Source organism: Ranitomeya variabilis, chromosome 1, assembly GCF_051348905.1.
Source record: "Ranitomeya variabilis isolate aRanVar5 chromosome 1, aRanVar5.hap1, whole genome shotgun sequence".
Lineage (NCBI taxonomy): Eukaryota > Metazoa > Chordata > Amphibia > Anura > Dendrobatidae > Ranitomeya > Ranitomeya variabilis.
In genome coordinates this window covers 617955905-617970229 of record NC_135232.1, presented here as the reverse complement: position 1 = coordinate 617970229, position 14325 = coordinate 617955905, and the positions used below count along the sequence as shown (strand labels likewise).

The 14325-nt window shown below is 40.4% G+C and overlaps 1 protein-coding gene across 1 annotated transcript in view; it reads left to right on the top strand.

The window, feature by feature from the left end:
• The window catches only part of LOC143811001 (prolactin-releasing peptide receptor-like), a 53217-nt gene extending 39397 nt beyond the window's left edge, over positions 1–13820 (top strand). Inside the window, exon 2 of the mRNA XM_077293189.1 lies at positions 12209–13820. Within this exon, the coding sequence (XP_077149304.1) occupies positions 12243–13334 (1092 nt within the window). The 5' untranslated portion in view covers positions 12209–12242 and the 3' untranslated portion in view covers positions 13335–13820. The remainder of the gene's footprint in view (positions 1–12208) is intronic.
• Positions 13821–14325: the final 505 nt, after the last annotated feature.

The window sequence follows — 14325 nt, the reverse complement described above, 5'->3', positions numbered from 1 at the left end:
TTTACCACGTTTACATGCGTTTTTTCACACATGCGTTTTTTAAAAAAACGCATGCAGATAAAAACGCAAGTGTGAAACCAGCCTAAAAGACGCTTTTTATAGCAAAAAAGTTTTTGCGTCTCCACATTTTGAGACCTATAATTTTTCCACATTTTGGTCCACAGAGTCATGTGAGGTCTTGTTTTTTGTGGGACGAGTTGACGTTTTTATTGGTAACATTTTCGGACACGTGACCATTTTTGATCACTTTTTATTCCGATTTTTGTGAGGCAGAATGACCAAAAACCAGCTATTCATGAATTTCTTTTGGGAGAGGCGTTTATACCGTTCCGCGTTTGGTAAAATTGATAAAGCAGTTTTATTCGTCGGGTCAGTACGATTACAGCGATACCTCATTTATATAATTTTTTTATGTTTTGGCGCTTTTATACGATAAAAACTATTTTATAGAAAAAATAATTATTTTGGTATCGCTTTATTCTCAGGACTATAACTTTTTTATTTTTTTGCTGATCATGCTGTATGGCGGCTCGTTTTTTGCGGGACAAGATGACGTTTTCAGCGGTACCATGGTTATTTATATCCGTCTTTTTGATCGCGTGTTATTCCACTTTTTGTTCGGCGGTATGGTAATAAAGCGTTGTTTTTTGCCTCGTTTTTTTTTTTTTTTTCTTACGGTGTTTACTGAAGGGGTTAACTAGTGGGGCAGTTTTATAGGTTGGGTCGTTACGGACGCGGCGATACTAAATATGTGTACTTTTATTGTTTTTTTTATTTTATTTAGATAAAGAAATGTATTTATGGGAATAATATTTTATTTTTTTTTTCATTATTTTGGAATATTTTTTTTTTTTTTTTTTTACACATTTGGAAAATTTTTTTTTTAACTTTTTTACTTTGCCCCAGGGGGGGACAATACAGATCGGTGATCTGCCAGTTTGCATAGCACTCTGACAGATCACCGATCTGAGAGAAGTGCAGGCTGCTTCACAGTGCCTGCTCTGAGCAGGCGTCTGTGAAGCCACCTCCCTCCCTGCAGGACCCGGATCCGCGGCCATCTTGGATCCGGGTCTGGGAGCTGCAGGGAGGGAGGTAAGACCCTCGCAGCAACGCGATCACATCGCGTTGCTGCGGGGGGCTCAGGGAAGCCCGCAGGGAGCCCTCTCCCTGCGCGATGCTTCCCTGCATCGCCGGCACATCGCGATCATGTTTGATCGCGGTGTGCCGGGGGTTAATGTGCCGGGGGCGGTCCGTGACCGCTCCTGGCATATAGTGCCGGATGTCAGCTGTGATAATCAGCTGACACCCGGCCGCGATCGGCGGCGCTCCCCCCGTGAGCGCCGCTGATCGCGTATGACGTACTATCCCGTCGGCGGTCATACGGGCCCACCCCACCTCGACGGGATAGTACGTCGGATGTCAGGAAGGGGTTAACTTATAAAGATACCTTTACATGGGGTGATTATTGGTTCCAGAGAGGCTTTTGGCCGATAATCGTACACATGGCTGGTGACAGGACAATACAATATAAACGTTCAAAGGTAAACACTGATAACATTAAAATCTAATATATAATTGCCTAGAATACTACTTCCGGCAATTTGTGCCAACTTCCGTGGCTTTGTCCGGAGATAATGTCCAGAGATAAGTGACGTCACCAGCGTCCTACACCCGCTCAGGGTGGACAAAGATATATGCCTTCGTGGTGCGTGGCACTTTTCTGATTGGTTGCCGCCTGCCGCGAGCGACCAATCAGAAACGTGCCGTACTGTGACACACTCCGCCCGCCATTTTGGTGTGATGTTTGAATTTTTACCTCACAGCAAGTTTTTACTGCGTGGAGGCGGTCCCAGTGACGTCGCTCTTCAAGCTCCTGCCGAATTTCGTCAAAAAAATGATAATACCATTTACCAAAACTATATATATTTAGTTGTGAAGTGGTTCAGTGACATTTTCACACCAATTTTGAACTTTTGTTTGGTGTTTTCTCCATATACTGCCTATTATTCACTGACTGTTATACTGAGAGACTGCCGTTTATTAACCTCTTCTTTGCCACACTGGGTATATTGCTCTATTATTTGCCACATAAGGACATTGTCCATTATTGCCCAGCAATTTCTCTGCAATATAAACTGCCTATTTATTAATATCTGTATTCCTGCAAAGAACTATTGCCTATTATTAACTGGCTATTTTCCTACTACCTGACACTGCCTCTTATTAACCTGTTGTTTGCCACCACCATGCTTAAAGCTGTTTAGCTTAGCCAACATGAGCTCTAATAGTAAGGATACTAATGACACAGAGCCCAAAGCTGCTGATGGCGCACGTAAGATTAGGTCTGATATAAAGTATACTAATAATGCAGAGCAAAAAGACGCCGATGCCGCACGTAAGCGTAAACAGCGTGCTAACAAGAGTACAGAGGATAGATGCAAGCGCCTGGACACTGTTAAGTATAGTAATGACACAGAGTCCAAAGCTGCTGATGGCGCACATAAGATCAGGTCTGATATAAAGTATGGTAATGATGCAGAGCGAAAAGCCGCCGATGCCGCACGTAAGCGTAAACAGCGTGTTAACAAGAGTACAGAGGATAGATGCAAGTGCCTGGATACTGTTAAGTATAGTAATGACACAGAGCCCAAAGCTGCTGATGGCGCACGTAAGATCAGGTGTGATATAAAGTATGGTAATGATGCAGAGCGAAAAGCCGCCGATGCCGCACGTAAGCGCAAACAGCGTGTTAACAAGAGTACAGAGGATAGATGCAAGCGCCTGGATACTGTTAAGTATACTAATGACACAGAGTGTAAAGCTGCTGATGGCGCATGTAAGATCAGGTCTGATATAAAGTATGGTAATGATGCAGAGCGAAAAGCCGCCGATGCCACACGTAAGCGCAAACAGCGTGTTAACAAGAGTACAGAGGATAGATGCAAGCGCCTGGATACTGTTAAGTATACTAATGACACAGAGTCCAAAGCTGCTGATGGCGCACGTAAGATCAGGTCTGATATAAAGTATGGTAATGATGCAGAGCGAAAAGCCGCCGATGCTGCACGTAAGCGCAAACAGCGTGCTAACAAGAGTACAGAGGAGAGATGCAAGCGCCTCGACACTGTTAAGTATACTAATGACACAGAGCCCAAAGCTGCTGATGGCGCACGTAACATCAGGTCTGATAATAAGTATACCAATGACGCAGAGCGAAAAGCCGCCGATGCTGCACGTAAGCGCAAACAGCGTGCTAACAAGAGTACAGAGGAGAGATGCAAGCGCCTCGACACTGTTAAGTATACTAATGACACAGAGCCCAAAGCTGCTGATGGCGCACGTAACATCAGGTCTGATAATAAGTATACCAATGACGCAGAGCGAAAAGCCGCCGATGCTGCACGTAACCGCAAACAGCGTGCTAACAAGAGTACAGAGGATAGATGCAAGCGCCTGGACACTGTTAAGTATACTAATGACACAGAGCCCAAAGCTGCTGATGGCGCACGTAACATCAGGTCTGATAATAAGTATACCAATGACGCAGAGCGAAAAGCCGCCGATGCCGCACGTAAGAGCAAACACCGTGCTAACGAGACTACAGAGGACAGACAGAAGCGCTTGGACACTGTTAATGCTGCTTGCAATAAACGCATTACTAATGAGTCTTTTGAGGACAAAACTAATCGATTAAGTAATAAAGCTGCTGCTGCACGCTCTCAACGTTGCAAACATAATATTTCCACGTCCTCAGTCATAGATTCTGCCCACAATACAGCTTCTTTGTCTCCATTCATAGAATGTGTGCAGCCTGAAGCTCCTTTAACCGTTGGTAAATCTGCACGTAAGCGCAAACACTGTCCTACTTACACTCCAAATGATAAACGCCGTCGCCTGTACACCGTTAAGTCTGCTTATAAGACATGCTTCACACCTGACTCTTCTAAGGCAACAAACAAACCATTACCAAATGCAGCTGGTGCACGCCGTGAACGGTGCAAAAAAACCGCTTGCACCTCCATATTAATAAACCCTGACCACGATACACCTTCCAACTCCTCAGTGATTGAATCTGTGGACAGTGAAGATCCTCTACCAGGTCCACGCTTTATATATGTTGGCTTAAAGAAACATTCCAATGCTCCGTTACCACAACCTGTACCTCAACATCCTACAGGTTTTACTAATGATGACAGTACCATAGTAGAACACTCCTGTGGTCCTATGAACTATTTATGTGAACATTGTCAAGCATTACATTTTAATGCTGAGATACCAGCAGATAAAAATTTTACTCTGTGTTGTCACAAGAGTAAAGTGCATATACCTATACCCCAATATCCCGAGGTCTTTAAACGATTGCTGACAGGGGAGAGTGAGTTCAGTAAGAATCTCATGGAAAATATTCATAGTATTAACAGCTCATTTGCTTTCGCCTCCATGGGTGCCAATATATCCCCTCCACCTGGACATGGCCCTTACTGTTTCCGTATACATGGACAAATATATCATCGTACTGGAACCCTACATCCCAGTGATGATCAAGTTACAGCTTATGCCCAACTGTATATTTTGGATACCGCTACCGCGAATGAACAACGTTTAAACTGTGATTTTGAACAAAATCAAAAATGTCATCCCACTTTGATGAGTATAATTGCTCTTCAGTTAGACAATGTGAATCCCTTTGTTGCTGCCTACAAAATGTTACGAGATGTGGAACATGAAGAACATCTTAAAGCTGAAGCTAATGGCACTCTCATACCAAATATCATCATGGCCCTTAAACAAGATCGGAATCAAGACCCTCGCCGATATAATAATCCAACTGTCAATGAAGTTGCTGTCGTATTTGAAAATGACAATGGAGAGCCACCATTTAATCGTGATATTTTAATACATTTACAACCGGACCCCAAAAATCCTTTGGCGCCAAGAACACAACAGGTCAGCATTCTACACAGTAATTTAGATGCTTTACTCTATCCTTTATTTTTCCCTTACGGAGACCAGGGCTGGCATGATGGCCTCAAGCAATAAGGGCAAAGTCCACGCAGAGTTACACAACTGCAATATTACTGCTATGTGCTGTCTGTCCGTAATCAGTTTAATCCACTCCTGAATGGTGGCAAACTCACTCAGCAGTACTTAGTGGATGCTTATGTGAAAATCGAGGCAAATCGCCTAAATTATATCCGTCAACACCAAAAGGATTTGAAAGTAGAGGATTATTGTGTACTCCAGGAACATCTCCAGAAAAAATCCATTGAGAAGGGCATCCCCATTGGAAAAACGGTCATTTTACCATCTTCGTTTGAAGGCAGTCCCAGGAATATGCAGCAGCGGTACCAGGATGCCATGGCTATTGTGACTAAATATGGTCGTCCTGATCTATTCATCACCATGACCTGTAATCCGAAATGGAATGAGATTACTGAGAATTTGGAACCTTGGCAGCGTGTGGAACATAGACCTGATTTGGTGGCACGTGTTTTCAAAATAAAACTGGAAGCACTCTTAAAAGACATTAACAACGGATTATTTGGGAAAGTTTGCGCTATGGTTCATGTAATTGAATTTCAAAAACGTGGCCTTCCACACGCTCACATTTTGATTATTCTGGACAGCAACTCCAAATTAAGGACTGAGGAGGACATAGACAATACAGTGTGGGCTGAAATTCCCAATCCTACCCACTACCGTCAGCTCCATAAAATTGTTCTCCAACATATGATTCATGGTCCGTGTGGAGAACACAACCCAAATTCTCCCTGTATGGATCTGGGGAAGTGTACAAAAGGTTTCCCTAAAGATTTGCAACGAAGAACCATCATAGCTAAGGACGCCTATCCTACTTATCGCAGACACTTTGGCCCATCTTTTCAACACCATTCTAACATGATTGACAATTCGTGGGTGGTTCCATATAATCCGTTCCTGCTATTAAAATACAAGTGCCATATAAATGTCGAAGTTTGTGGTTCCATTTAGGCTGTGAAATATTTATTTAAATACGTCTACAAAGGACATGATAAAGCCAATCTTGAAATCTGCCAGACTAACATCCAACATGATGAAACACACCAATTCATGGATTCAAGATATGTCAGTGCACCAGAGGCAGCTTGGTGAATATTCTCATATCCAATGCATAAACAATCTCATAGCATCATTCGCCTTGCTGTACATCTACCGCATTCTCAGCCACTCTATTTTCATGAGGATGACTCTATTGGAAACATCAAACAAAAGCTCCATCAAAATTCTACACTTATGGCCTACTTCAAGCTTAATCAGAACGACCATCATGCTCATATTTATTTTTACCGTGAAATTCCCGAAAACTATGTTTGGAAAGAAGGTTCTTGGGAAGTTAGAAAGCGAGCAGGTGGTTCTGTGATTGGACGAATGTATACTGTCAGTGTGAAAGACCAAGAACGCTACTATTTAAGATTGTTATTGTTACATGTCAAAGGTGCAACCAGTTTTGACAGCATAAAAACTGTACACGGAGTCACACATGAAACCTTCAAAGATGCGGCATTAGCTCTTGGCTTACTATTTGATGATAGTCTGTGGAGAAATACATTACTTGATGCCAGTATTCTCAACATGCCAGCACAGCTACGTGACATGTTTGCCTACATTTGTATTTTTGGTCCTCCAGCTAAACCTCGGGACTTATGGGATGAATTTAAGGAACACTTTGTAGAAGACTACTGCTATGCATACCACTCTGACACTCTGGAGTGTGTCAATTGTGAAGGCTATGCTATGACAGATGTCCAACATGTTCTTAAAGCTCATGGCAAAACTTATACTGATTTAAATTTGCCACGTCCAGTCAAGAAACAACACCTCCTCCCACAGTATGATAAAGATTATGAGTTATCAGCAGCTGCTGAAATGAAAGCTACTCTAAATGAGGACCAACTTTTTGCTTTTGATGCTATCACTCAAGCTTTAGAAGACAGTAATTCTACAGCAAAGTGTTTTTTCCTTGATGGTCCTGGTGGCAGCGGAAAAATGTACCTATATCATCTACTCCTACATCAGCTAAGAGGACAAGGAGACATTGTGTCACCTGCTGCCACTACTGGAATTGCCGCCAACTTGCTACAAGGTGGACGAACCATTCATTCTCTTTATGGGATTCCAATTCCTGTGAATGAAACATCTGTTTCCAGGATTAAGAATGATACTGATGCAGCAAAACATTTGCACAGCACTAAACTTTTTATTATTGATGAGTGCACAATGCTATCCAAATATGCATTGCATGTCATTGATAGAGTTTTACGTGATGTCATGACAACAAATGTAGCTCACAAAGGAAAAACACCGTTTGGAGGTAAAGTGATTGTTTTTGGAGGCGACTTTATACAATGTCTTCCTGTCATCCCTCATGGGACAAGAACTGATGTTGTAGAGAGCTGTATAAAATATTCACAACACTGGCAACATTTTACTCGCCTGCCACTTATTAACAACATGCGCTCCATTGATCCTCACTACAGCAGTTGGTTGCTTCAACTGGGAAATGGTGAACTATCTAATGAACATAACCTTGGAGATGATGTAATTGAAATTCCTCCAGACATGGTATGCACTGGCTCTTTAATAATTGAAATTTTTGGAGATAATCTTTGTATTGATGTGAATGACACCGAAAGCATAAATACAGCTGCATCTCATGCAATTTTATGTCCAAAAAATGAGGACGTTGAGAAAGTCAATTCCCAATTCATGGATTTATTGATAGGTGACTATACTGAATATATCAGTGATGATTCCATCGATCCTGATGAAGCTGATGACCTCGATCAATACCCACTTGAGTTTTTGAATTCACTAACACCAACTGGAATGCCTTCACATCGGCTGAAACTTAAAATTGGCACCATTGTCATGTTATTACGTAATCTGAACACGAACAAAGGTCTCTGCAATGGTATGCGGCTCATTGTCACTGCCTTACATGCCAATATCATACTGGCTAAAGTAATTAGTGGGTCAGCAGCAGGAAATGTGGTATTCATTCCACGAATTGATTTGTGTCCATCAGAGACTGGATTACCTTTTAAATTAAGACGGAGACAATTTCCCATCAAGCCCGCATTTGCAATGACCATAAATAAATCTCAAGGCCAGACCCTCCATCGAGTTGGCATTTTTCTACCAGAACCTGCTTTTGCCCATGGTCAATTGTATGTTGCTTTTTCCAGGGTGAAGCAATGTTGCAATGTGAGGGTTAAAGTGGTTAATACACCACTTCAAGGACAATTATTGGCTGATAGTACTAAAGTCTTCACACGTAATATTATCTACAAAAATATTTTAGTTTAAAGTTACTTTTCTTTTTTTTCATTATTCAGTTTTTCTAATAACATAGACAGCAATAGGTAAATTCTATGTATAGAGATAAGGAAAAAAAACAAAAACAAAAAAAAATTAGTGTAGCCATAGACATATAGATTTTAAGTACTTATGTAGGAAATACGTATATAACATACGTACTCATTAGCATATAGGGTTAATAACTATATCATATCTACATAAATTTAGAAATATGATATATCAATACATATTTTTATAGGTAAGTAGAACACATATTAAGTACAAGATGTAAGATGTGTATCATCCAAATGCCTGTATTTGGTGATAGGAACCTGTATTTGAAGCTCCAGCAGTATAGCTGCTGAGAGATTTCATTTTGCTTTTAAAAAGGGTGAGGTTTTTGTGAACAGGTAAGAGACGGGTGGGATGGCTGTTCACACACATCTCTATCTCCAAGTGTGTTCTGTACATAGAAATAGATATATAGATAGGTACATATTTAGATAGATAGGGAAAGAATAGAGATTTTGCTTTCACATCAACATTTTTCTGCTATTTGAAGAATTTATGGTGAAAAAAAAGGCTATTTCTGCACTTCCTGCCTAAGGGCTGACCCACGCCACTCTTGCTGTAAGTTGCATGCAATGTATACGGAATTTTTACTTCACTTGCGGCAGGTGCGGCACATGTGGTTTCTGCAGTTTTCGCCACAAAATCTCCACTTACCAGTGTTTTTGTTGTGGCTGCATTTAATGCAATTGTCGAAGCCGCGTTTGCCGCATTTACTGCAAGTTAACTCCAAGCTTCATCTACATTGCATGGCACTTGCTGAAAGTGTGTTGTAGGTCAGTTCTTTGGTGCCAAGTGTGGAAGTTGTATTGTTTTTAACATTACTTCTGCAAATATCAGAAACATGCAGATGTGAAAGAGGTTTGAGTATTAAGAAATAGGAATCAGTTAGTTAGGACCCATCAGTTCAAAGGCTACCGTGACGTGGTTGATGGGCATGCTTATATTAGCCCATCGGTGTACTATGAACGTTGATTTCTTAAATTTTACACTTCTGTAAAAATAAACACAAAAAATTTGGATACACAAAAAGGCTTTTATTTCTGTTGTACTTATTAGAATTATTTAAAATGAAGGCTTAGCTAAGCCCAAGAGATGATTAAAAACGTTTCATACCAACCCATCAGATGTAAAATTACTGTGAAAATACCTGATGGGCACACAAGTATGCGCCAGTATGGGTACTAAGAGCTTTTCCACATAATAATGAAATATTTTAAAATGTCATAGAACATACCAATATACATAGTTATTGATACATATTATTTATTATTTACATTATTGTTCTTAAGCAAAGAACCGTTGTTGTGGCATTTGCCACAACACGCAAAGTTGTTGTCTGATGTCTTTCATCACTCCCCTCATAAGCATGTTCATGGATCCTGTGTAACTGTACCTTAAATAACAAGAATTGTCAAGAGCTGGTGAGTGCAGCCATTTTTTGTTCTTTCTTACTATTATTTATTAATTGTATTATTCTTACATTTGAATAAATAAAGTATATATGGATTCTAGACTCCCGATTCTTTAGAATCGGGCTGCCATCTAGTGTTCCCAATAAAAGCTTCAACTCAATACACAATAAAAGCAAGTCCTGACTTAGGTTCGTCATCTGTTAATGGAAATATAGGAGGCTTCCACGTTACTGGTAGCATAAAGGCTCTGGAAAAGCGAAATGGCTCCTCACCCGCCAAAAGAAATTCAGCAAATTCTCCGCTCCCAAATCCAAATACCCCCCTCCCTTCTGTGCTCCACAGTGTCACAAAACCACATACTGTATATTTGTCCACGTTTGGCATTTCTGAAGCGATGAGAGTCTGCCTAACTTATGGGTGCATGCCTCCAGAAGCAGGGGCTGGGCATAATGTACTGGTGACTGCAACATACTGGTCACTACAGCAGCAGTTTGCAATTTTCAGCAACATTCTTTGCTGCTTGTTTCTGGAAAATAATAGGGTCACTTGAGGGGGAATTCTGCTCTTCCTGCAATTAGGGGCTCTGTATATGGAGTCTGCAAACTCTTCTAGGAAAATCTGAGCTCCAGGAGGCACATAGCGCTCCATCCCTCCGAGTCTCTCCATATGGCTAAGTAGTACTGTACAGCCACATATGGGGTATTGCCACGTTCATTAGAAATTGTGGAACTAATTTTAGTGGCATTTTTATCCACTTCTTGTGTGAAAATATAAAATCTGGGGCTAAAACAAAATTTTTGTGGTAAAAAAGTAGTTATTTTGTCTTCACTGCCGAATGGTATAATATTCTGTGACACACCTGTGGTGTCAAGAAAATCACTGCACCCCTAGATGAATTCATTGAGAGGTGTAGTTTGTAAAATGGGGTCACTTATGGGGGATTCTGCTGTTCTGGCATCTCATGGGCTCTCCCAGTGGGTCATGGCACCTGCAAAACATAACAGTAAAATTTGGCGCTCCTTGTCTTCTGAACTTTGCGCAGTGCCTGAAAAATAATTTCAGATTACATGTAGGGTATTAGTGCACTCAGGAAAAAATAGACTTAAGTTTGTTGCAAAAAAATGTCCTATTAGCCCTTAGAAAAATTAAAAATTTGGGGCTCAAACAACATTTTAGTGGTAAAAATGTAATTTATTCTTTCTTCATCGTTCAGTGGTATAAAAATATGTGAGGCACATGTGGTGTTAATATGATCCCTGCACCCCTAGATGAATTCACTGGGGAGTGTAGATTGTAAAATGAGTTTAAATATAGGAGGTTTCTGTTGTTCTGGCACCTCAGAGGCTCTGCCAATGTGACATGGCACCCTCAAAAAATTCCGGCAAAATCTGAACTCCAATATGGCGCGTCTTCCCTTCTGAGCTTTGCACTGTGCCTCAAAAGTAGTATTCCCCCACATATGGGGTTTTGGCCTACTCAAGAAAAATTGCACAACAAATTGTATGGTGACATGGCGTACGTGACATGGCTTCTGACAATTGTCGCAGCGAATTTTGCATTCAGAAAGTCAAATGGCGCTCCTTCCCATCCAAGATGCTAGTCTATTTGTTCATGCAGTTTACATTAACAGCAGCTTTATACAAAGGTGTTTTTTTTTTTGCTTTGTGGCCACTCCCTTGACAGTGCAACCTTCTCCAGCCATTTTTCCCCCACAGGTCTTAATGAAAGCTAAGCCCAATCTTATATACTACCATACATTGATGTCACCAAGTGGATGGCTTATAAATTTTTTTATTAAAAAATAAATAATTTGGTGCCTCACATTTTTTATATACGAAGCAATAGTGGAATTCATATATTGATTAAATCGCAGTGTCCCGACACATAGTGAATGTAATGTTTATTAGCAAATAGCTTAGGCCACGTTCACATTTGCGTTGTGCGCCGCAGCGTCGGCGCCGCAACGCACAACGCAAACAAAAACGCAGCAAAACGCATGCACAATGCTGCGTTTTGCGCCGCATGCGTCCTTTTTTTCATTGATTTTGGACGCAGCAAAAATGCAACTTGCTGCGTCCTCTGCGCCCAGACGCGTGCGCCGCAGTGACGCATGCGGCGCAAAACGCAAGTGCGACGCATGTCCATGTGCCCCCATGTTAAATATAGGGGCGCATGACGCATGCGGCGACGCTGCGGCGCCCGACGCTGCGGCGCAGACCGCAAATGTGAACGTAGACTTATTAAGACTAGGCAACCATTTCAGTGATGCAGAGGTTAGCTTGGACCCTCCCCCCCAAAAAAATAGAGAGATTTTATTTAATGGATAAAATGTATCATTGTGAAATAAAATTCCTTAGTTGCTAAACCTCTTATCTTGATCATTTCAGAAAATCATCAAGAACCTACGAAAGCTTGAAAATTATGTCCGTACAGCTATCCAATGAATCTGTAAAGAATGCATCGCAGTCGTTCTCAGGTCTGGATCTCCTCTTTGACATGAAGCCTCTGTTTATTCCTCTGTATGCCTTGTTGGTGACTGTGGCTTGCTTAGGAAACAGTGTTCTAATCCTTCTTATCGCCTTTACCAAGAAACTTCACAACACCACCAATTTTCTCATCGGGAACCTGGCAGCAGCAGATCTGGTCATGTGCATTTTCTGCGTGCCATTGACAGCCTCTTATGCTTTTGAGGTCCGGGGATGGCTGTTTGGGGAATTTATGTGCCACTTCGTCACTTTAATGCAAGCTGCAACTGTCTTTGTGTCCGTTTTATCACTGACTGCTATTGCAGTAGACCGGTACGTAGTGGTGGTCTATCCTATCCGAAGAAGAATTGGCTGTAAATCATGTATTTATATTGTAACAGTCATCTGGATAGTTTCCATTGGGGTTTCTCTGCCAACATCCATGCATACTCATTACCTGGATCTCAAAAATGTTGGCCACAACATGATCATTTGTGAAGAGTTTTGGAAGCACCAAGAAAAACAAAGACTTCTATACTCATGCACTATGTTGCTGTTGTCTTACATGCTTCCACTTTCTGCCATCACCATTTCTTATTGTGCCATTGCCTACCACCTTAAGAAGAGAAACGTCCCAGGGGCAGACACCCATAATCAAGACAAATGGTCTAAAAAGAAGCAGAAAACGTTCCGGATGCTCATCATATCAGTTATGGCCTTTGCCATATGTTGGCTGCCTCTTCAGGTGGTCAACCTCATCCGGGATATGGATGAAGAGTTTACTATTTTAGATAAGAATTATATTAATGTGATTCAGGTCACATGCCATCTTATTGCAATGAGCTCCGCATGCTACAACCCTTTCATTTACGCTTCTTTGCATGACAAATTCCGTTTTCATCTTCTAAATTACTTCTACCACCATAAGAAGAGAGCCAGCATGATGTCCAGCAAGAACTCCAGACTCAACACTTGCTCTACACTAGCAGATGTTCCCATGGTCCTGTCTGACAAGATAACTTTTCAAGGAAGATTCTCCTTCAACTAGAAGCCTAGTTTTGTCTTTATCAGTCATCTGTGCATCGGTGTAAAATGTTTTTTATTGTGTGTAATTTCCTTTGTATGTAGAGACTGAACGGTTTCCATCGATTTTGTGAAGGTATTGAGATACATATATTCTCAAAATTTGCATTATTCAATCAAGATGGGCAATTTTTTTTTTTAACCAATGGATTTTTCTCAGGGACCTAAAATATTATAATATGAAATTCCATAGACTATCAATTATTTTGTGAATGTATAGTAAATTTAATATTTTGTGGGTCAACACTATGTTCTCTTAAATTAGTAATGTTATTTAAATTTTTTTTGCATACTTTTGTAGTTCATTAGGCGTCTGTATATTGTTTTGCTCTTACAATCCTAATATGAATAAGTATACATCTTTACAAAAATTGAGATTATTGTTGTTTATGTTTCTAGAAAGAAGTTTTGTTTTGCTTTGTATATACAAAATACACTTATATAAAACCTTAAAAGCTCTGTCGTATTGCTTCTCTTTATGTATTTATTTTAATTCACTTTTTTATCAAGATGTATCCACAAAGTAGCCACAAACGTGTACCCTCTTTGCCTATCATCATAGCTATAGCGAACACCATCTTTCTGTGCAGTTTTAAAATGGTTCAATAGAATTCCATTGCTTTAATTTTGCAAAAAAAAATACCTGGTGCTGTCAATCAGCAATTTTTTTTTCTTTAAATGTAGAATTTTTTTTGTTATTTTTACATTAAAAGAAGAATTGTATCAAAGGACACAGAGCCAAATTGTAGTAGAACTTAGTAAAACGTCTTTTAATGTACAATTATGATTTGAAATATACAGTAAGAATGTTTTAAACAGCAAATATCAGTTAAAATAAAATATTAGACTATTTTTATTTCTTTTTAGAGCATCATTGATTCCATGGTACGGTTCATAAGGAGGGGTCACATACTAAATGCAAATAGAAATTACTATGAACAAACTAATAATTTGGA